This window comes from Calypte anna, chromosome Z (assembly GCF_003957555.1).
Source record: "Calypte anna isolate BGI_N300 chromosome Z, bCalAnn1_v1.p, whole genome shotgun sequence".
In the NCBI taxonomy this organism is placed as follows: Eukaryota; Metazoa; Chordata; class Aves; order Apodiformes; family Trochilidae; genus Calypte; species Calypte anna.
Window position 1 is genome coordinate 12,981,997 of NC_044274.1, and position 24,488 is coordinate 13,006,484.

The window sequence follows — 24,488 nt, forward strand, 5'->3', positions numbered from 1 at the left end:
AATTTCTGTGTGTCTTAGTTTGCAATATTCAGGTACTATCTGTTGATACTCTGGTTCAGGAGGCCATCGAAGCTTATCTTAATGAAATAAAAAGTGAACACAATGTGATGCCACAGGAAGCAGAGAGTTCTGGGAAACACAGTAAGGTAAGTATTTTTTCTAGTTTTGGTTTTGGCTCCGACAGGGACATGAGAATGAAATATAAGGAAGAAAGCATATTGTTTCAATTTCTCACTCCATTTCAAAATTTTAAGGTCTGACTTGCTAGACTGGATTCTGCTTTATAAAGATCCATTAGTTAAAATGATTAATTAAAATAGTGGTTCTTTTCCACAATTCTGAATTAGTTATTGATCTCACTGCCAGCATTGTCTGTCTGAATTATGAAGAATTTACTATGAAAATCTCTATATGTTGGTTAGGTTGTATATATAAAAGTTCTGTACCTTTTTTAAAAACTCACATTTGTGTAAGATATTGTACTTTCTGGGTCATTTCTGAGTTTTAAAAAATGTATTCCTAATCCTACTGCTGCCAAGCAGGTTGTTCATATCATGAAAAGGTTACTTCTCTTTATGATCACTTAATTCTACAGGGGTCTCTTTGTCTGGAAAATGCTTCAAAAGCTAAGATACAGAATAATCCCTGTAGAACTAGTGAAGTTAAATGTTGCTGGGGGAAACCATCAGTGGATTTATGAGAGAGAAAGTCAGAATAAACTCATTTTTTACTTCTTGGCCTTCTTATCCTTTGTCAACCTTATTTATGTCTGGCACTTTTGTGGGTTTAATGATGAAAATCAGTTGGAGATTTCAGTTAAATTAGGGCTTTTACATCTGTTGAAACCTTTTCTCCTTAGTTGGCAAAAATAAATATTAAATATAAATACATAAGCCAATAAAAATTACCTTTTGGTAACTAAATAAATTATGCATAATATTTAAAGCAGAATCACTCTTTTTAACAGTATTGTGAACATTCTGAGCATATTATTCTTATGCTGCCCTCTTCCACAGCTATCTGTACGTGCCCAGCTTGGTGCCGCATCACAGAAAATGCTGAAGAAAGGAAAGAGTATTCCTGATGACGTACTAATTCACATCCTATTGGAAGCCATTAAGTAAGAAATGTGTAGCATTTTTTTTTCCTCAGTTATTTATAATGTAATTATCCAGCTTGCTGTTCAGATTCGTCTATTTCTCTTTACTAAAGCATTTTTTGAATGCTGGAGTGTTCTACTTAGGAAGTGGAGGTAATTAGTTAAGTTAATTAATACTCACTTTTTGCTGGCAGTAGAGTGCAGGTAGTAGAATCTAGCCCTGAATTATGCAGACATTATTGTAAACTACTGACAGTAAGTAAAAATCTATATATGATTATTGCAAAGTTATTAAATATAGCTGATGTCTCTGTTTTTTTTATTAGTTGGAAACTATTCAGCACATTAGGTTTTATTTTTGTTTTTTGTTGTGTTGGTTTTTTAATAGGTTTTATGACATGCATAATCCAAGCATTTGTACTTAAACATTTTTCTGTACTTTTGATTAAGAGAATCGTCTCAACTACCCTGAGTATTAAAGTATATTACTCCAGTTAGTATATTTTAAAGTTTTAAAATGTCTTTTGGTATTTGTTATTCCAGTGCAAGTTAGTTGAGAAAATAGCGAAATCACACATCTGATCATAGTCTGTATAGAGATTTGTTTTCAAAAACTGCTTTTACAAAACAGAAAAAATTTTGGTGTTTTTTGCCTTTTTCATTTTTAGTTAGGCTTGGCGTTATTTTTTCTTGTTTAAAATCCATTGCTTCACATTTTAATTTTCAATGATATCTGTTATATTTTGTATCCATCATGATGTTTATTACACTGAATTCATAATGAAGGACTGATAGTGCAACCTCTTCTTTACATGTTCTTATTATGGTACCAGTTCACTGAATAATTCTGATTCCTTATTTACTTTTAGCCAAACACCACCAGAAAAGGGGTGGATTGTGGATGGGTTTCCAATGACAATTAATCAAGCAAAGCTATTTGAAAAAGCCTACACAGGGATTGATCCAGAAGCAAATGATACAAATCCTGGAAAGTTTTCACTTGTTACAGACCCCAGAGACCATCACAAGCCTCCTGTTACCTCACCTGCATTTGATATTTCTATATTGTTGGATATTTCAGACACCGTGGTACTGAAACGTGCAGCTAACTTGAGGTGTAAGTTTCTGACTACTTTTTAGCAAAGTTTAGTGACAAAATGATTCTGATATATGGGCAATGTAAAGCCTGTTGTAATACTGAAATTACTGAATTGAACATTCTTTGCAAGATAATAACAAGTTGCATGTTTGAATTAAAGATACTGAATTATATATCCATATTTTCTTCTGACAATTATAAATCATTTAGATGTCTTGACAGCCTCCTCCTCTATTTGTAAAGCCCCATTTAACTTTTGCTGTCTAAAAGTACATTAGTAAGTGTAAGTAACATGCTAAGCCCAAACATTATCTACCAGATTTACCAATAAATTGTACCATTTGGAGTGAAATAGCATTATCACACAATTTATCTACATCTTGCAGAATCACTTTCATTGTGTATTCTCAACTTGAATGATTCAACATTTTAAATACATTTATTTGTTTCAGTCAAAGGCATCTGAGAAGCATGCAAGTGGATGTGTAAATGCTTATTTGTACTGCATTGTCACTGAACCTGAGATAGCACAGTGGCTAGTGTTAGATATCACATAAAACAGTAGCTGGAGAAAATGCAAGTTACAGCACATGTAGAAATACACCTTATTACAAATGTGTAAATAGTATTTTTCTCCAGGAGACACATTTGGAATGGGGTGAAAAGATAAAGAGGTGTGCCAGCTTTCAGTCTATGGGAGTGCCAACATTCATTCCCTGTTGATTTCTGCCTTTGTCTTCCCTTTAGTTAGTCAGTATGAAATCAGCAATAGTCAATTTTGACCAAAGGCCTCCAAGGCTTTTTTGAGGGCTGTTTCGCTTCCAGACCACACATTTTCAATTACCCTTGCTCACGTTGGTGAAACATAAGTTCTTTTCATTATTGTGTCTCACAATGTCCAATAGGAATGAGGATGAGGCAAAATCATTATAGCTTCTGCTAACAATGCAGTTGAAGATAGATGCATAGATACTTGCAACTCTTTAAAGACTTCGTGTTACCAAACATTTTGAAACTATGGTAATATGTGATATAATCTCAGAAATCCACACAGACTTTATTTCATAAGATGTCATGTGGTACATCTTATAGATAGGTGCATCTACATAGATAGGTAATGGTTCAAGGAACCGTTAAAAATTTAGAAATCTGTAAATTGGCTTATTTCTAATCAATTAAAGGGGTTTTTAACCCTAGAGAGGACTTGGGGATAGAAAATATCCTTTCTTCTGATGCAGTGGAATACCTGTCTACTGTTAAGAAAAGAAGTACTTATTTCAAGAATGATTCAGATTGGTCAGAGAAAATACCTTCCAAATAGTAGATGAGTCTGAGATTGTTTGCTCACAAGAATGGTCCCTCTCAACAACTGGAGATTCTCTGACTGCATAGCATCCATCAGGAGATGTTAGTGCTATAAATGACTGTGCATTTTAACAGAGGAGAAGGAAAGACATTGTCTTCAGGTTCTTTCCAGCTTAATTTTATGTTTCTGTAATTTTCTCTGACTTTGCTTAGCCTATAATTTTTCAATGAAGAAATGTAAGATCAGCAAACACTGAAAGTTTTCTTTTAATAATTATGCTACTTGAGGTGACTAACTACCTACATAATGTCTTTTTTCAATATATTCTCCTATGTGCTGTTTACTATACACCAGATAAATCAAAGTCATCTCAAGCTAAACAGGAGGACAAGAATCAAAACCCAGATGCTGGAATACTAGAAGAGAATCTTAATTTAGCCAGGGACAAGGTGCTACATAGGTATGTGATATGAAGTACAAAAAATGTGCTTCAGCCTGAAGGTTTAATAATCAATCTTATATGTGGCCAATGATAGTGTTGACATGCACAATGTTAAGATTTTACTTAGGAGTTTCTCTAATATGGAGCTTAAAGATTAATTTTTGGCACAATATAAATAGTCCTAAAACATAAGAATTGTTGTGTTTTGGATTTCCCAGTTCTTCTTCCAATGAGAAGTTCTTTTCAAATATATGTTGCACAATGAATGAATATACATATATATATATATATACACACATATAAATCACAGAGTCACATAGATTTAAAGAATGTTTTTGGGTTGGATGGGACCTTTAAGGCTAGTTCCAATCCCCTGTCATGGACAGGGACACCTCCCACTAGACCAGGCTGCTCAAAGCCTCATCCAACCTGGTCTTGTTACTTCAGCATTTGAAAGCATTATTTCAACATGGGCTCTTGGGCTGTGAGGGCAACACAAGTGTTTTAGAACACAGGAACTGTTCTCCTAACTTAAAATATCCAATTTAGGACATTGGCATGCACCATGTATCTCTATACGTAGATAGATTTGAAGTATGCCTTACATTGTATGGCTACCCTTGAGTAAAATACATGTGAACTGAGCTACAAATTTTCTAAAATGGCATCTTCTTCCATTTCTACATTTAAAAAAAATAATTAGTTTTGTATTTTTTATTTAATCATTAGGTGTTTACTGTACGTAAGGAAAAAATAAAGAATAACTTTTGTTTATAAATATTTAATACTATTAGCTATTCTGGACTCTTATTGGTTATTATTTTTGTTGTGATATAAGAAAGTAAGTTTACCTTGTTAAAAAAAAAAAAAAAAAAAAAAGATACGTAAGACTTGGTAAGAGTAAAAATGATGACATTTTCCTGTGCTTAAAGTGAAAGAGTTGATGTGCATAGAGTATTCCTTTGCAAAAATATATTGGTTTGATTTGTTTTAGTATTAAATTAGTTGGTCTGCTTTTTTATTATTATTACTTTGGGAAAATGATTTATTCTTACTTATTTTATACATTAGCATGGTATTTGTAGAATTGCAGGCTTCCTAGACACATGGCCAGAATTAGAGACATGGTTTTCAGTCCATCAAAGTATTCTAAGGAAAGTCAATGCAGAGACAGAAGAAAGACTGGTCTGTCAAACAGTGAAGGAAATTATAATGGAAGAAATGGCCAAAAAACAGAATAGAAGTAAGTTTTCCTGGCTTTATTTTTTGTAATTCATTGAAAAAAAATATTTTTCTTTATAATTAACACTAATTATTAGCACATAGAACTACATGGAAACACACTTTTTCACAAGCTCTGCAACTCTGAGGAAATGTGAGCTAGTGATAACTTCTCCAGAGCTTTGAACTTCTATGTTTCTATGTTTCTACATTTTCAGAGGATATAGAATAATTTCAAATTGCTATAAAGGTAACTTGAGAATTGTTTTCTCAAGTGTGGTGTCCAACAGTTTTTTTATTTTTATAAACTTAAATAAGGAGGATGATAGTGTTTTCTACTGAATCACGCAGCAATAAAATGTTTTTCAGAGGCATATTTGATACACTTAAAAAAAGAATCACTTTTATTCTTTAAATGTTAAGCTTCTGTCAAACAAAAAGACTGTCACAGCAATAATTTAATGCATACCTATTTATTTTCTTTGAATATTTTCAAGTAAGCAGAAAAACTGACCAGAACTCATGCACCTGATTCTGACCAGTTATTTATAGTTAACTTAAAAATATAGTTGTAGGATTCTTATGTGGTCACTGAGAAGGTATTGATTTCTTTCCAGAGGTCAGTTCAAATCCTAGGACTGAATAATGCTCTGAAGCTGCTAACTGCTATGATTTTGCTACACTGTAGGTTAGCAGGATTACTTTTTCCCATCTATCTTTCTCTACCATGTCATCTTCTCTGCCTCTTTCTTTTTTCCTGTCCATCAACTTTCATACTTTTAAGTTGCTCATCAAGTAAAGCATATTTTCCATATTTGGAAAAGTTTTAGCTAAATTTATCTTTTTCTTATTCAATGTTTTTTTTCCTGTATTCCCTCATTACCAAGTCTAGCATGGAAGCTATGTTTACAACTCATCTTTAATTAGGGAGAGATCCTTGAAATCATGATAGTTATAGTGAATCTTAGAATTAAATCAACACCACTGACCTTAGTTTTCTTCGTAAAGAATTTGTTCATATGCATAGATATTAATTCATTATCTTCCTGTTTCTCCTGTGGTGATGGTTTTAGAAAAGTATCAGTCCTACAAAATTTAAGCTTAAGTGGAAAGTGATGGTATAACTATGTAATCACTCATATGATTACTATATTTTCAGATGATCAACAGCTAAATAATGAAATACTGAATCTCTTCCATTGATTTTGACTTCTCAGAATAGCATAAGTGTCTAATTTTGTTTGTTAACATTTAAAATATATTTGAAGCTACTAGTTGTACATTGATGTGCTAGGCTCTACTCAAGAAATATCAGCAGAAAAAATGGTTTTACCTGTGACACATCAAGAGCTGCTTCCTCCTGTTGATGTGGCACCACCACCAATTGAAGTAGGATCAGATAAATGGATTTATGTAGATGAACCACTTCCCAAGGTACGTCCACTCATGAATACCAGGATAGACTGACTGGGTCAGTTTCCTGTTTCTTACAAGGGATCTTGTCAGTTGGGATCTTGTAGAAAGGATGTAAGAGTGGGGAGTGTGTGCACTGATCTGTCTCCTTGGATACTTTTTTCTAACACCTTTTTCCCAAGGATATCTTTATCATTTCCAATGACCTGAAATTTAGGGGTCTCCTGACATAATTTTATACCCGCATCTTTGCATGGTAGTAGCTCTCTATAGACATTTCTTCCATTATTATGTCTAGTTTGAAGTAATTGACATTTTGATCTCCATGCTATAGCCTGTATAATACGATCTTTTTGAGAAAATAGTTCTGTCTCTTTGCTTCAAACCAAAGCTTTCATGGGTCATTTGATGACCCCAGTTTCTGTGTTGCGAGGTACAATGAATAATAATGCTTTAAGTACCGTCTGAAGATATTGATGATGTGAGAGGCACCTCTTACCTCTTCATCTTCTTCAGTGTTTCTTTGCTTCTCCTATCCAGGCATAATCTCTTTAGCTTTTCTCATGTGGAGAGGCTCAATACACTCAGTCATAAATCTTGACCATCTCTCTGTTTGTTCTAGATCTGCTGTAACTTTCTTAATTTGTGGAGCTGGGACTGCATGTAGTGTTTGAGATGTACATTTTAAGGGTGCATAATGATGCTTTGTATATTGTCTTGTAATTCCCTGTTTTATATTTATGAGTTTCACTTTTATGACTGCAGTACTTTTTGCTTTTCATGACTTGCCTATCCTGGGTTTCCTGTGGCCATTGGCTTTAGTTTGCATTTCATATCAGTCAAAAGTCACCTTTGCAATGCTAGAGAGTGTACCATGAATTTTTCACTTAGTAGCTTCATTTAGTCTATGAGTATGTCCAAGGCCACAGTAAATGAAGTATTCTGCTGGAAGTTCCCATTCATTTTGACACTGACATTTTTTTTCTGAAAAAAAATGTACAGGATCTGTTGGTACAGTGTCTATAATCAGTTGTAAATTGTTGTAAATCAAAGCACACAAATTGTGAAAAAATAAGTAATAGGATTACATGAAATGATCTTTCTTCTCTCCTAATACTACAGCTCAATCCATTACCAATAAATAAATAAATTAATTTTGATTTTTAAAAAAAATTCACAGGAAATACCTGAATTTTTAGTACCATATTGGGAAACAATAGAAAATGCATATATAAATACCATCAAAACTATACTTAGATGTCTAAGGGACGAACAGCACTCTGCAATTTACTATTTAGCAGATATTAGGTGAGTATAAATAGTAGCTTATAACTTTAATATATTTATATTGTGCTTTTTTCTGTAGCATTCTATATATTTTTAAACAAAAAATATTTTTACCATAATTTATAGAAAATATTTCCAAGAGTATCTGAGGTGTCCGGATTGTAAGCAGGAACTTGTATCTCAGTGGCAATCAGATTTTAATTCAATTGCTGATGACCTGCGAGAAGATGAGGAAACAAAAGCAGAACTACACCAAAGAGTTACTGTAAGTAAATGGCAAAAGTTATAATATATACTAAAGTTCTGTTTCATTATATACAAAGTTGATGTAGCATGATTTGTATTATTATTTACATTTTTGTTCTTCTCACCACTTCCCTTAAACTTTTTCACTTCCTCTTCTACATAAAGTGTTCTTCATATTTTTTTTGTCTGGTTTTTTTGGTTTTTTTTTCCATATCTCTCTTACATCTTGCTTCTTTTTTTTTTAGACCACACTGTGTTATTCTGGCACATAGTAAAATATTTTTTTCTGTCTTTTCTTTTTCTTTATACTTTATGGTTTTCAGAGATTTTAATCTCAAGGTTGGATATTTCTGTCACATTCTAAAAAATCATAGTGATCATATATCGTGAATGATACATCACAGTGTCACATAATGTTAGGGGTTGGAAGGGACCTCAAGAGATCATCCGTCCAACCCCCCTGCCAGGGCGAGGGTGGTAATATATGTCTTTTATAACTGATTCACACAAGCAACAGGGGATTTCTTTCAAATGTTTTTTACCCAGGTGGACCTTTTCTGGGTCATACATGTCCTGAGAACAAAAACAAAACAAACAAACATACAAAAATTGTTATGATTATAGGTCCTAGAAGTTCAGAGCCAGATTTAACAGTCAGGAAGTAGACTTAACGTTTGAGTTTATCAGGTTTCCATTTCAGACCAGACGGTATTTTTGGTTGAAGTTGTATCTGGGAATGCTCCCAGTGAACAGGGTCAAAATTGCTAGCAACATTGTTAGTTGAAGGGAACTTTGGTGAAATCATGGATGAATCAGCTGACCAGAAAAAAAGAACTGCACATCTTTCTCTTTAGTGTTATTTCATTAGAAAGACGCAAAATTTCTACTAAATGGAATTATTAAAACCCCCTAGAATTTTTCTGAACTATATTTTAGAAAGCTAAAATTTTCAATATTTCGCCTTTCAGTCATAACAGAAATCCATATTTGACATAATCTATTTTAAATTAAGAGCAGGTGATACTCAGATATGACACAGTGAGATTCAGGTATTATGGTCAGTCAAAGCACAGTAATTAAGTTTGGATTAAATATATGATTTCCAGGATTTGTGTTTCTGAATGACCCATTCTAGTCCTTGTGGAGTCCAAACCTATGGGTGCGTGTCAAGATATTTTGTGTGTCCACTGTATTTTAAGTCCTACCCATTGTACCTCCCTGAATGTGAGAATTCTGGCATCTATCCTTCCTTGATACTAGAGAAGGAGACAGAGGAAATCAAAGGAATTATAATCTGTGAAATGTTTTTCTTCAAACATTTCAGCTTTCCCAAATTACTACTATCTGTTCTCTTATCTCAGCTGCATCCTTTCTGAAACTCTATAATCACACTTAAAGTTGCCAGCTGTGAAACAGAATTTCTCTGATAGCCACTGGAAAATATTAAAATCCACCCCATTTAGTGATGTGTGAGAAAGTCGCTAAGGCCTAAAGCCCAAAGGGCATCCAGAGCTTTGGGATCCAAAAGCTCAGAGTCTCTATGGATGAAATACATATCAGCCTCTTACTACTGTTATAGTGTCTTTTAGCGTTTTCTCTGACTTTCCCCTTACTCCATTTCTGTGATCAAAAATGTTCAGTCATTTTATCCCACTACTCTTGTTCCAGATAGGAAGGGACTCAGCACATGCACCCATTTTATTTTTTTTACCCACCTAAATACAATGAAAGAAAGAATGAGAAGCTACTTCACTTTGAAAAGATGAAGAGTGGTGTGAGAGAAAAAGTAAGAGACACATAAAACACATTTTCAGATTCTCTCAGAGGAAGATATCCCTGTATCCCTCTCCAGTCATCTCCACTGCTTACAGTATATCAAAACTGTGACTTGAATAACATGAGGACGAAGAGGAAAATACTCGTCCTTAAATACCCAAGGAAAGTACTGGGAAGAGCTGTACATCAGTGTGCAAACTATCAGTTTGGTTTATTTGCATAGTTTCGGGTTCATGTGGCAAGGCTTTGGTAGCAGATCTGGCTTCTGTGAACTCCCATGTTGAAAAGAGCTCCTGTCAGCTGGTTCAAGATGGATGTGCTACTGGCAAAATCTGAGACAGTCAGCAACAGTGGTACCACCTCTGTGACAGCATATTTAAGAAAGGGTGAAAACCACTGTATGGCAGCTGTGAGAGAAGAGTGAGAAAATGTGAGAGAAACAACTTTGCAGTCCCCAACATCAGTGAGGAAGGAGGGCAGGAGGTACTCCGGGCACCATTCCTCTGTAGCCTGTGGAAAAGACTATGGTGATGCAGGTTGTTCTGCTGCAGCTCATGGAGGACCACAGTGAAGCAGATATCCACACTGCAGGTTGTGGAAATCCCACATCCAAGCAGGCTCCTGGCAGGAACTGTGGCCTGTAGAGAGAAGCCCACAAAGGAGCCGGTGTCCTGGCAGGACCCATGGCTCATAGAGGTCCCACAGTAGAGCAGTATGATCCTGAAGGACTGCACACATAGAAAGGACCAATGCTGGAGACGTTTTTTAAGACCTGCAGCCCATGGGAGGGACCTGTACTGGAGCAGTTCAGGAAGAACTGTATCCCATGAGAGGTACCCCACTCTGCAGCAAGGGAAGAATGAGGAGAGGAAAGAGGAGCAGAGAAAATAGATCATGAAATCACTACATCCCCCTGCTTCCTCTCTTTCCTGCTCCAGTTGGTTTGGGAGGATGTACAGTATTCAGAAGTGAATTTGAGACTGGCAAGAATGGGTGTGGGAATGGAGTTTTTAGGTTTGTTCTAGTTCTCTCTATTCTGTTGTTATTAATTGGCAATCAGTTAAATTAATTTCCCCAAGCTGAGTCTGTTTTGCAAAATATGGTAGTGGTGAGTGATCTCCCCATCAGTATCTTCCTGCACAAGCAGTTCCACCATGTTTTCTCCTCCCATCCTATGAGGAGTAGGTGTGATAGAGCAGCTTAGTGGGCATGTGGCAGCCCTCCCCTCCCCTCCCCTCTCTCCTCTCTCCTCTCTCCTCTCTCCTCTCTCCTCTCTCCTCTCTCCTCTCTCCTCTCTCCTCTCTCCTCTCTCCTCTCTCCTCTCTCCTCTCTCCTCTCTCCTCTCTCCCCTCTCCCCTCTCCCCTCTCCCCTCTCCCCTCTCCCCTCTCCCCTCTCCCCTCTCCCCTCTCCCCTCTCCCCTCTCCCCTCTCCCCTCTCCCCTCTCCCACCTAAAGCACCACCTAAAGCTCATGTGCTTTTCCCATCTCCTCTTATTACAAAGAGATCTGTCACACTGCTTCCATGTAATCATAGCAATGGGGAACAGAGGGCTTTCTGGCATGTTGCATGTTTAGTAGGTCTTAAGTGTTGTCAGTGGGCCACATAGTGCTGCTTTTTGATCCTTATAAAGAATATTGAAGACAAATGGAATGGAGCTATACAAATTGAAGGAATACTTGAACTGTCATAATTTTTCAGGATCTTTCATATTGCACTTTCCCTTGGAGTATTATTCTTGTGAGTGTACAAGGTAGCAAATCATACAGCTGGAAAGCTGTTGCTGCTGTTGGAAGCTTGGCTATTCATATTCTCATATTTAGCTACCTGAGATAGATCTCTCTGGCTGAGAAATGCAAGGTAGCCTGCACATTCATCTCACACTTTTGTATTCCTCTGTCTGGCATATTTGTAAAGCTGCTTCCTGTCAGCTCTCTATAAACTCAAAATTTTTTCACCAGGCTTTGACTTATATAACAATAAAGAAAAAGCTTCTAATGGGGATCTGCATTATGCACAGAAAAAAATATAGAAATTTTAATAATAAATATAAACAAGATATTCAAGTTTTGTTTCTTAGTTATTTCTCATGTTTGATTTTGTGTTTAGGACCTAAGAGATCATCTCTGGGGTATCTGTGATAATAGAAAAGAAGAAGCTGAGCAGGAACGAACTGGTATTTTGAATGATGGCTGGCTGACAGATCGCAGAGGGATTGCCATGAACCATTTCTTTTCACTTATGCAGGTGTGGATCTACTATGGAGTCTGCAATGGAAAGGGACAAGGAATTAGTTTGGAAGACAGTAAACTTCAGAGCAATTTTGGATAGTTGGCTCCCAATAAGTGAGGGACTGAAAATTAGATATGCAAATATTCATTACTCTTCTGAATTTATCTAAGAAGTTAGAAGACAAAAGGTTTAACTGTTTGGCATGCAGAGAATGTTAAGAAAAATACCATTGTTATTTTACATCCCCCCAGACTTTCAGTCTGTAGTGTATAGTGATATTTTTTGTAACTATGTCCATACACTGAATCATCTGAGTTTTGTAAGAGAAATGGTAGAGCTGTTTATCATTCAGTGATCTTATTAACATCTGCTCTTAATTTACAGATTACCTAATTCACTGCTGTTGTTGACCCACTTGCTGTTAAGGTTGTCCTGTATTTACCAACTCACAGAATTATTTTAGCTCTAACTTCACCAGTGTGGCTTGAAATTTTATAAACAGACTGAAAACAAAGTTTGGGAAGAATGTTTTTGTGAATGTGACATCACCTGTTGCTCTTTAGAAAATCATTTAATTATGGCCCAGCTTTCACACATCTAACTTCAAAGTATTCAAGAGACGATCTTAAATTAGTTGGCTTTCCCTTCCCTCACATTGTTTCCTCTCATTCAGCGCAAACATTAATTCACTTCCTGAAGTGAAGTAAGAATTCCCCACAACTGCTCTCCTATGTACATAAATCTGGTTCAGGGCTGCACTGGACTGGAACAGATTAGAGTAGACTAGACAGGCTTTTTTGTAAACTGGCAGTTCTGTGAAAGTTTTAGCAACCTTAAAGAAGGCAACACAAACAACACTTCAAACATGTGCCATGTGATGCTCATCTGGTTTAAAAATCAGGCCTAGGTATCTTAGGGTGGGCTTCCTGCCTTTTATTTTCTGGGTTATTTTTATATGCTTAATGAACAAGGGAACCACACCGTTATCTCACATGAATCCTATGGTAATTTAAGTAAAGTTTCTGAAGTCATTGGTTGCTGCTATAGTAAGGAAGTCATTAGCTCTGTTTTCAAAGAGTTTAAATAATGCCCTAACTAAAGATTTAAGGCCCTTGACTAGAGAGGTCAAAATATCAAGTACACTTCCAATTAGCTGAACTACATTCACCCTGTAATTAGGATATTTTTATAATAAATTATTATATATTTTACTTTTATTTTAAAAAACTATATCTTTAATTATATGCATGAGAGAGAAATTGAAGTTTATTGCTGAGCTGAATTTTTGTATTTTTCTCCTGTTATATTTATATACATCTTTACAACTCTAATTCTCTTCTAGCAAAATTTCATGAACTTGTATGTTGCAGTCAATAGGAGATTCACTATTAATCTAATGTGATATGTCTTGTATGGATATACAGAATAACCATCTGAAATTAGACATACATTTGTATAGCCTATATATAGTTTTTTCCTGAAGAAGTCAAAGGGGACCATTTTTACTTTATTCACTTAGTATATACTCCCCAGAGTAAATTAATTACTAATTCTAAAACTACAAAACTAAAACCATAACTATTCTTTATGTTATGGCTTTGTGTGAGGAGACAAAAATAGGCTTCTTTGGTCTTGAGCGCTCAGTCTGTGGGTTTGTCTGTGGGACGTTACATGTATTCCCCAGGTGGCCTTTACTGTATAAACACACAGACTTGTATAAATATTGTTTATCAGATTTCTTTCCACCTTTCTGTGCACCCATTGTTATACTAGAAGATATTTTCTCATAAACTTTTGGATAAGTGCTTGTTTATACCACAAAGGTTTTATCCCTCATTTTGTGAATGTGGTTTTGTGCATTTTCCCATGAATATTTAGGGCTGTTTTGTCAGTTAGAAACTAACACCATGCTGTATCAATAAATCAAAACATGACAGGTGCCAAATTTTTTTTTGCTTCTTACTTTATGTTTTCCAAGATTATTCACACAAAAAGATCTTCATGACATTTAAGTGTGTAATGTCTGTTTATTTTTTTGTCCAGAAAAACTGTTTGGCTTTTAAAATTTTCTCCATCCCTTAACACTTTTTATTTTATAGTATTAAGGATTTTAATTTTTTTGAACAAAAAGATCCCTGTATGAATATACACCAAATTTTTGGTACTGGTATAATTGCTACTATAGAAATACATATACGTTAAAATATGATCTAAGTATAATATGTAATTATCTAGTATATTATAAATTTTCAAACCAATCTGGTTATGTTTGTGTCTCACCAGTTTTAGAATTGCTTCTGCTATCATGTATTTTGAAAAAAAACAGAAATTTGTTCTGCCCTGTTTTGAATTGCATGATTTCTGTCCTTTCATCTTCAGGTTGAAGTGGATCGTTTCCAAGATACGAAGAGACTTCTTCATGACTACTATAGGGCAATGGAAGGAAAAATCCTTACAGAAGACAATCAAGATTTCACTAGAATCCCATTGTTAGATATTACTGATGTAGAGCAGAACGAAGATCAAAAGAAATCAAGAAGGTACAAATGCAATGCTAATATACACAAACATCAACAAATCCAATCATTGGTAGTTTTGTGGGTGTATGTGGAAATATATGCATGTATACTTCAAAGGATGGAAAAACTATAGTCAAATGAACCACCTTACAAGTTTCATTTATCCTTAATTTTTTTTCCGATTTCCTTGTATCATTTTTCCTATCGCATCTCTTAATTAGGAAACATCTTAAAAGCTGTTTTAGTAAAAAATCTGTGAGAGAAATTCTTCCTACTGCCCTTTGTGTTGCTCCTAGTTTCCAGCACAGTTCTCTCATAACTAAGTTATATATCATTATGGAACATGAGCAGGTTTAAACTTTGCACCAAAAAACATATTAGGTGGATTATATGTAATGACAAATGTAAATCAAATCAGTCTACTAAGGCGTACAGAACTGAATGCTATATTAAATGCTATGCCCTCAAATATTTTCATAGTATCAAAAATGCAGTCAACAATGACGTTTTTTTTAAATACTTAACAGCTCATTTAGAAACTATCTGAGTAATGAGGCTATGCTTCCAGCATACATAAGATAAATCAGCTATCACACAGTTATGTGTTGTAGTTTTATTGATGTATTTTTATTCATTACCTTTTGTAGTTGAACTAGACAGTTTTCTTGTGATCCACACCTATCATCACTAAGGAAAGTTCATCCCTTTTCTGTTGCCATGGCAAATTTTGAAAATAGGATTTTCATCCTCCTAGCCTCTACTCCCGTGTTATTACAAATTAACACTTTTTATAAAAGGGGTTTGTGAATTGTGCCTTTTTTTTTTTTTTTTTTTTTTTTTTTAGGATTTCTCTAGTTTCTTGGAAACTGCCTCCACCAGAAACTGATATTGCCAAGTCAAAAGTCAAAGGAAATCTACAGAAGAGTGCTAAGGATGAGACTTCTGAAAATGGAGTTGCTATTTCTAGGAAAGATGAAAGTTTTATTACTGATACATGGCAAACAGCAGTAACAGCAGTATCAGATATGGTAAAGAATGTTGTATTTCCTTAAATATTTCTGAATCACACAGTTGAAGCCTCCCATTCAGCAGGCAGTCTATAAACATGTAGCTTTTGCACTGTGGATATCAATTTCATGACTCTCACTCCACCACTGGTATTTTCATTGAATGTGTGTTTCTATTAGGTAAACATTGGAATCTATGTATTATTAGCACCTCTGTATTAACAACTGATCCTTTAATTCCACTAGTGAGAGAAATACATTGAATGCTAACTCTATATCTCTACCTCTTCCATGATAAACTCTTCCCTTATCCCTCACATGTGAATAGAAGGACAAGTTTTAGCCTGTGACACAATATTTGCTCACACCCTTCACTACTTAAAAAGCTATGATTACATTCTTTTTTATATATAGCTAAAGGTAAATTAAGTGTGCTTTTCAAATGGTTGGGTTCTAGGTTTGCTTTTTCATTTCTCTCTGATAATTTCTAAAATTAGTGAATTTCTGATCTCTTACAGTGTAACTGTAGTCTTGCTTTGCAGACTCTTGATTCTTACATATTCTCACTCTTTCCTAGAGTAATGAGCTAAAGAATTAAACCCACAATCTCCCTGCCTTACATTTTTGTTGTAGAATTTTATTTTTGATAAATAATACAAATATAATCAACTCAGTTAAAATATCTCTTTTGTTTTATTTATGTGTGCACATCTCAGCAAGTACTTTCTGTAAGTCTGGGATTTTTAAAAGAGTACTTGCACATTATTGATAGTTATGTACATTACTATGTTTGACTCTGGTGTCAAGGTAACAGCTGAAATACAGTTTAAAGAAATGGAGGAAGAAGACCAGCAGAGAGAACTGAATGTGACACTGTCAGGCAAGGCTACTGGGAAAGGAGTCAAAGATGCCAAAAAGCTTTCTCCCAAATCAGCTACTAAAAAGAAAGGTATTTGAATTGCAGGTTTTGTTCTAGCAGTGCTTGACTGGAATATAAATATATCAGTAATACAGAAAGGAGTAAGCCAAGACATTAAATTTGGGTACAATGTTTCTGTTGAGATGTCAAATATAATATATTAGCATGAAAAGCTGGTAGTGATAAAGTAGTGCAGAGGCTTTTGAATGGCTGTTTCATTTATTTGATCATATGTGTCACTATTACTGTTTATGAATAAATATTCTAAATAGAATCTAGCAAGTCAATATAAATTTTTCTCCATGTGCTGTTTTGGGATTAAACAGAACTAGGTTATCAGATTAAAGAAAATTATGTTAAACTCTGCCTACTTTCCAGCCATAAATAAAAATATTTCAAATATTAAAATCAGTGGAATATAATGGATAAATTACTCAATACTCAAAGATATTTTGGAATTTTTCAGCCCTATCATATAAGGCTGTTTTTAAGGGTGTTCTTAAAGTCTATTATTTTTATGTATAACTTTAACATAGTGTAAATAAATAATGTAAAACCTAATACAATATTTAATCCTAAAAAGAACAGACTTCCACTGCAGTAGATCTTTTCCATAGGCCTGGCAAGAATCTGTCTAACCATGTGAAAAAAGAAAATTTATTTGCAGAAGAGAAACAGACCTTAGAAACCTTATCTCTCTTACCAGAAATTCAGGCAGTCTGTTAGGAGGAATCTTGAGATGCAAGGCTATTTATACTGTTTTTCATAAATACTTCCTTGAGCAGATAGTGGTTTAACTAACTTCCACTTCTTTCTGCAAAATGCCATAGCTTCAGCAGGAAGTGAGGCTAGTCACCCAAATCTTGCATCTTTTGTAAAGACATTCTACATAGCAAGAGGCTCAAGCCCTGTGAATATCTGGATAGCCTGAAATTCAGGTACTCCATTTCCAAGTGAGACAGCTGTAATTGCTGAATTATTATCATAAAGTAGCTGACTTTTATCCTTTGAGAGACATTTTATTTGCACTGTACTGAGTGCTCCCTCTCTCTGCTTAGTTCTGCTCATAGCACACTGAACAAGTATAGCCATGCAAATACTTAGCCATATGGTCACCTAATTTGTGAGCCCCAGGGAGCCTTAGGTGTGTGCTCAGAACCTCAATCCAACCAAGAGAGCAGCAGATTTTCTGATTTGTAGAAAAGCTTTGTGATAAAAAATAAGTACAATCACCTATTGTACACTAGTTGGCTAGGATGGGATTCGTGGATTGCTTCTTGGAGCTAAGTTTTGGTTCAGACCTGATACTAGATAATTGATCTGTGATCATAAAACTATAAAGTGACAGAAATCTGTATTTGTTCTGTTGACATGTAATACCTGATGACCTGCCTTTGTATTCACATAAATGGTTGCATCAAGTAATGTGGGAAATGCCATTTTTCGTTTTAAAAAATACACTCTCCTGTGAGTGCCTGTGTAGAGATACACAACCTTACCATCAACATCCAAAGACTGTGAGGAGTCTGTTTTCCTGCAGGAGCACAATCTACTGCATCTGAAGTCAGCCTAATTTCTCTAACCCCAGAACAAATAAAGAAACAAGAACTGGCACAAAAAATAAAAGAAGAATATTTTGGTGCCTTGAGACATGAGGGTATGTTACTATCTGGTTACTTATATTGGGGGGTGATTGTTATTCCTAATTTAGGTAATGTAGTAGACAAAGCTAGGGAGAAACTCTTCCTAGCAAAATGGACAGATCACTAAGAAAAAGGAGGGGAGAGAAAGAAGTGTCTGGAGAAATCATAAACATTTTTAGGGTGGGAGTCATCCATTTTGTGATAAATTTATTTTAAGTAGAAATGCGGTTTTCATTTTTGTTCTGTTCTGTTTCATTTTATTTAATTTTCTTTTCCATGACTAAGCAAGTATTCATCATGAGAGAATAAGTTTCACAAAGGTGGTTAGCCACTCTTCAGTATTCAATTGAATTGAATTCAGTATTTGAAATGTATTGATCTGGAAAATAATTTGTTGGCAATTATGTATATAATTGATGCCCTTCTCTCTGATTCCCTCTTCCACAAGCCACATGGGATTCAATCAGCAAGACACAGACTTTTTATCTTCCCAAGCTCCTTTCCAGACAGACCCTTCAAAAAACCATGCATTGCCAATCATTCTGTTTCTTTGTCTGTCTTAGCTAGTAACTTCCAAGTCAACTGGTCAACTTCCACCAAAAACAGATGTCTGAAAAACAGAAGTTGGAAACTGAAAATTAGTTGAATTTTTTTTTTAATGGGTTTAGACTAGAAGAAAGAGATGTCTTTCCCACTGAGGGGAAGATAGAGTCATAGAATAGTTTCTGTTGAAAGGGACCTTAAAGATCACCCTTGCATGGGCAGGGACACCTCCCACTAGACCAGGTTGCTCAAAGCCCCATCCAACCTGGTCTTGAACACTTACAGGGATAGGGCAGACAAAAATTCCCTGTGCAGCCTCTTCCAGTGTCTCACCACCTTAACTGTGAAGAATTTCTTCCTAATGTAAATCTATCCTGCAATTTAAGGCCACTACCCCTTGTCCTAGCACTACATGCCCTGCAAGTCCATCATAATAGAATCACAGAATGGTTTGCATCAGAAGGGACCTTAAAGATCATCTAGTTCCAGCCCCCTGCATGGGAGGGTATCATATGTTACCTCCTTGACAGGGCTAACATATGTAATTTTAATTATGAAAAGTAGAAGGTAAACAGCAGTTAATGAATGAAACAAATTTGTAAGGCTTCTTTAGGTCCACCCCAGACCAAATACTTGTGCACATGGTTTAATCCAGAAGCAGTTTAGGAATAAATATTCCAAGATTTTGAGATGAGGAGAGGAAAAATAGTAACTTTGAAAATCTTGACAGTATGAAGACAAATTTTAGTAATTGTTTAGCTTCTTTTGTTTTCTTGGGTTTGTTTCATTTTCACCATTTATTTAGGGAAAAAACCCACAAAAACAAAAGCAAAAAAAAGCCAAGATAAGAATCTAAGGAAGACTAAACATGTTGAACTACATTTCATAATTGCACACACACACACACATAGCTGATACATTTGAGGGTCATAGATTCACTTGCAGCTATGGTAACTGGATGATCATGCTTTTGGTTATACAAATACATAAACACTAGCAAAACCACAAGTTGTGGACAGTTTGATGCTGATTTCATATTCCATTTCTGTGTTGCACCAGTGTGCCTTGATCTTTACTCTGCCAGTCTTAAAAAGAGAAGCTTTATCAGTGGACTATGAATTATCTGCTTCTGCAAAAAACTGCCAGAAATTGTGGCATGGTTACCTGTAAGACAGCTGAGAGCAGCTACTCATAGAAAATGCAGAGAAGTTACAAAGAAGGCAGCCTTAGGCTGCATTGCAGAAATGTCTGTACAGTTGTCCTGTAGGATAGTTTCAGTTCCTGAGAATCTTTACTCTTCTGTCTTTGCCATCAAATAAAATGACCTTCTGTGAGACCCAAATCCATTCTATTTTTAAAATGTTGAATGTCAACTCTTTATTTCTCAAAGCAGAAAGTGTAGTGTTGCATTCTACTGTGGATGAGAAATAACACTGAAAGCACATGCGTTATGTTTTCAAGGTCCATCTTTCCACACTGATTGCCTAAAGAAAGTTTTAGACTCAAACCCTAAGTATTTTGAAAGCTTAGTAACATATGGAATAGGGATTAAAACAAATAATTTTACAGTCTCTAGCTATGAAGTCACTGTACCAATTACTGTTTTATATTATTTGCTTAAAAGATTCTGCAGTACAGAAGGTTAAATATGACCAAAATCAAGTTGAACACTGTATTTGTTTTCAGGATTGAAAATACTCTCTAGCAACTGGTTATCCTTTCTTATTCTTCTTTTGTAAGGCTTTAATATCATTCAGTGCTTCCTCCACATTTCTTTCAGTATGTTACCTGAGCTGTCTTTTCAACCCTTTTTGTTTTGGATATTGCTATTGTATTGTATTGGATATTCCTATTTCTTGTCCTTTTGTTTTTTTAAGTATTAGCCTCTCTGTGAGGGACAGATTTGATTTTTGTTTTCTTAATTCTTCCCATTCTGAAAACTAAGAACCTCCAAATCATTAAATCCCCTATGTTTTAAAACTTTTCTGTAAATTCTCTATGCATAATTTTGGTAGAAGTTATTTATTTTCTTAGAGCTTCTGCTCATGTTAAACTTTAGGTGCTGAAGACTGAGAATTTCTGTCTAATTTTATAAATATTAATTATTATGACATTACTGTTTAAACAGAACTAGCCACAAAATCTCGACTAGAACTTATAAAAGGGAAAGCTTTAGCATTTGTTGAAGACCTAACAAGGAAAGCAGATGAGGCTTATAAAGATATGGAAAAGTGGCTTGGATCCAGGTTCTTGGCAGAAATGTCCAGGTAATATATATTCAATTTTAGAAAGGAATTTTTTTTTTTTTTTTTTTAAAAAAAAAACAAGCAACAAACCAAAACCTGAACCATGCTAGTAAAGGTAGTTGTTTATATACAAGCAAACAATTTGAAAACAAAACAATAACAAAAAAAAGCAGAAAATAATAACTTCAATTCATGAGCTGGATTTTGATTTTATCATAAATGCCTGAATGGTATTCCTTTCTTGGATGATCAGAAGGTTCTGCTGACAGTAATAGAGGTAATTACCAGTTCTGCTGTTTTTCTAGGCTACAGATTTAGAAGATTTATGACCATGAGCAAACAAGCAATTATTCCATTCAGTAGAAGTTTCTATATAATTTCAATGGCTTCTGTCACTTTGAATTGTGGGGTTATTTTCTTTTTTCATGTGCTTTCCACATGCTGGAAAATTCCACCTATTTTTATTGCCACATGGTATTAAATTTCTCAAACTTATTTCAAGGCAAATTAAAAAAAAATTCTTCTAATAACTAAAATGTGCTTGGGACCACTCTATGACACTTAGGACACCAAGTATCAATGGCCTATGTCCATATCATTGAAGTATTTTACTCTCTGAAAGAAAAGGGTCACTTTGCCTTCTGACCAACTTTTGAAGCATACTTGGGACAGTAATACTTGGCCCATGCCTTCACAGGATCACAGAATCACAGAATTATAGTTGGAAGGGACATCTAGAGATCTCCTCCTGCTCTCCCCCTAAAGCAGGATCACCTGGAGCACATTACACAGGGATACATGCAAGAGGGTTTTGAATATCTCCAGAGAAGGGAACTCCACAACCTCCCTGGGCAGCCTGTTCAGTGCCCTGGCACCTTCCTAGTGAGGATGTTTTTCTTATGTTTAGATGGAATTTTCTGTGTTCTAACTTGTGCCCATTGTCCTTCGTTCTGTCACTGGGAACTACTGAGAAGAATCTGGCTTCATCTTCCTTCCACCTACTCTTTAGATACTTGCAGTGATTAACAAGGTCTCCCTTCAGCCTTCCCTTCTCCAGGCTAAAGAGTCGCAGTTCTCTCAGCCTTTCCTCATAAGAGAGATGCTCCCATGTGCCAATCATCTTTATTGCCCTCTATCCAGTTTTATTTGCTCTCCTGACATCCCAGGCCAAACCTTTGTCTAGTTTAACATTTTATACAGCTGATGTAATTTCCTCTATAAATTTCATTCATTACACATGAAGCAGGAGTTCATATGCCCCTCCACAATGCTACGCTAGGAAATGCTTTGTACATTTCAGATTTAAGGGCAGAGCAGATGACAAACCATTGAAATAGGCTAAAGGATGATTACTGTTGGAATATCTATGCTTGAACACTCTAAAATTTGTGGAATAAAGAAAGTCTTGTTCTTTTATATATTTCCATCAGGTCTCATCTGTGGGTTAGGTATGTCTTTATATAAATCTCTTACCACAGTCAAATGCTTTCTTGCTGCCAGAAGTGTGGAGCACTTCATAATGATTTTGCTGAGTGTAGAATTCACACAGAGGATTTGCAATTCTCACTTGAGGAAAGCTCTCAAAATGTAAACTCGTTAAAGTTTGAACCTAAGTTATTAACATTGTGTAATAAAAGCACTCATTTTCTGCATTTACACTTTTACAGTGTTGAAAAGCTGATTGAGGTTGCACGACATCATATTGAGAGTTCTAGCAAAATCCAATACCAAATTACTTTAGAAGAAACAGATTTCTTTATCTCCAGTGATATAAAAGTTTCTCCTGACCCTGTTCCTTCACCTCATGTTCCACACATAGAGACCTCTAAAAGTGGTACTCTTACTATTTCGCAACTTACTACACTTCATAAGCAGTTTCTACAAGTGGCACCTAGAGGTAAGAAAAAATTTCTTTTTTCTCTCCAAAAGCAGTTAACTACTTAAAATTCAAAGCAATTGTTTCAACTACTAAACGTTAGTTGCTTGTATTGTTAAAGATCCTGATGCAGGCGAAGATTTTATTACATTTGAAAGGAAAGTCATAGTGCAGAATATTGAAAATGTGAAATGTGAAATACCAAACTGTGGGAAAACAGTCTGCGGAGGCTTAAGGATTCCATGTGCACACCAATATGATTGTATGAAATCGTTTATTAACAACTTGCACTCACTTTATATAGAGAAGCCTTGTTTACACCATCTTATCATGCAGGTGGCTTTGTATTCCAATTACACATTCCATTCTCACGGAAAGATTCTTCTCACATAATTATTTTCCTCTTCTGTTGCCAATTAAGTTATCTCTTTCCCTGTAGCTCATTCTCAGAAAGCCTCTAACTAGGCCTCAATAACCATTAACCCAATGTGGCCTAAACTGAAGTAAGTCAGGATTACTCACAACCTGTATATTTCTGAACTGTTTCCCCAACACCAAACCATGGGAAAGCTTTTAATGTCTTTGTGATGGGCTTTTTATTTGGAAAACCATGTACTTAGTATTTTTTTACAGGTATCTCTAATACATTTTTAAGAGTTCTGTATATCATGCTTACTGTGCTTAAAGATGCATCATCTTTAATTCATAGCTCACCTGAAGCTTTATTATTTTAAAATATTTTTCAAGAAAGCAGTATTTTCATGGAAATATTATAGAGAGTCTGTAATAACTATTTACTTTATATTCCGCAAGTCAATGTGTGCCAGTTTTGCACTGGTATTAACTCAGTATTAACTCAGATGTGGATTTTGTCTTTTTCCTTTGTGCCTGAGTTTATTGTATGCCTACCTTGTAATTATGGCAATCTTAGGCTTAAGCTACATGAGAAGACTATTTGCAAAACTAAATACTGCTTTAGTGCAGTATTTACTGCACTAAATACTGCCTAAGTTTATTGTATATCTACCTTGTAATTATGGCAATCTTAGGCTTAAGCTACATGAGAAGACTTTTTTGCAAAACTAAATACTGCTTTATAAATGTTATAAAATAATTTCAGTATGGCAGTTTTAAACTAGGATGGAAAGTAGTTAAACACATATTTTCAGAGATTTTCATTACTACCAGTGTTCCATATTGTAATTTTAGTATGATTGCCTGTAAGATTATGAAATACAATGTGTAAACATGCACTTAGGATTTTGGAGACAACTCTTCCAGTGTAATAAAGCCACTCAGGCACAATGAAGTTGAATTTAATTCTTTAATCACAAGTGCTTTTCGTGTGTATTTATGGAGAAATTGCACTTTGCTTTTGAGCATGAACCCATGTTAGGCAGAAAGATGTTTACAGTTTTCCTTTAGAGGCATACATATCATCTTATCTTTTGAAACACAGTGCATATGTAAGTATTCCAAACTCTTCTATAAAGACTGATTTAGCGGATAGTGCAGCATATATAATCCTATGTGAAACTAAAATTCTCTATATTTGTAATCACTAGGTAAGGCCAAAGAGGTGAAGCACAAATACCAGTTTCACTTTTTTTTTCCTT

At 35.1% G+C, this 24,488-nt stretch overlaps 1 protein-coding gene across 1 annotated transcript in view; it reads left to right on the forward strand.

Annotated features, from left to right (window-relative positions):
• The window catches only part of SPEF2 (sperm flagellar 2), an 83,706-nt gene that overhangs the window by 31,320 nt on the left and 27,898 nt on the right, over positions 1-24,488 (forward strand). Inside the window, 15 exon segments of the mRNA XM_030466868.1 lie at positions 19-146; positions 1,017-1,120; positions 1,969-2,216; positions 3,856-3,964; positions 5,032-5,189; positions 6,462-6,601; positions 7,761-7,888; positions 7,994-8,132; positions 11,997-12,134; positions 14,499-14,659; positions 15,483-15,666; positions 16,453-16,594; positions 18,105-18,221; positions 20,879-21,017; positions 22,664-22,893. Coding sequence (XP_030322728.1) covers positions 19-146; positions 1,017-1,120; positions 1,969-2,216; positions 3,856-3,964; positions 5,032-5,189; positions 6,462-6,601; positions 7,761-7,888; positions 7,994-8,132; positions 11,997-12,134; positions 14,499-14,659; positions 15,483-15,666; positions 16,453-16,594; positions 18,105-18,221; positions 20,879-21,017; positions 22,664-22,893 — 2,265 coding nt within the window.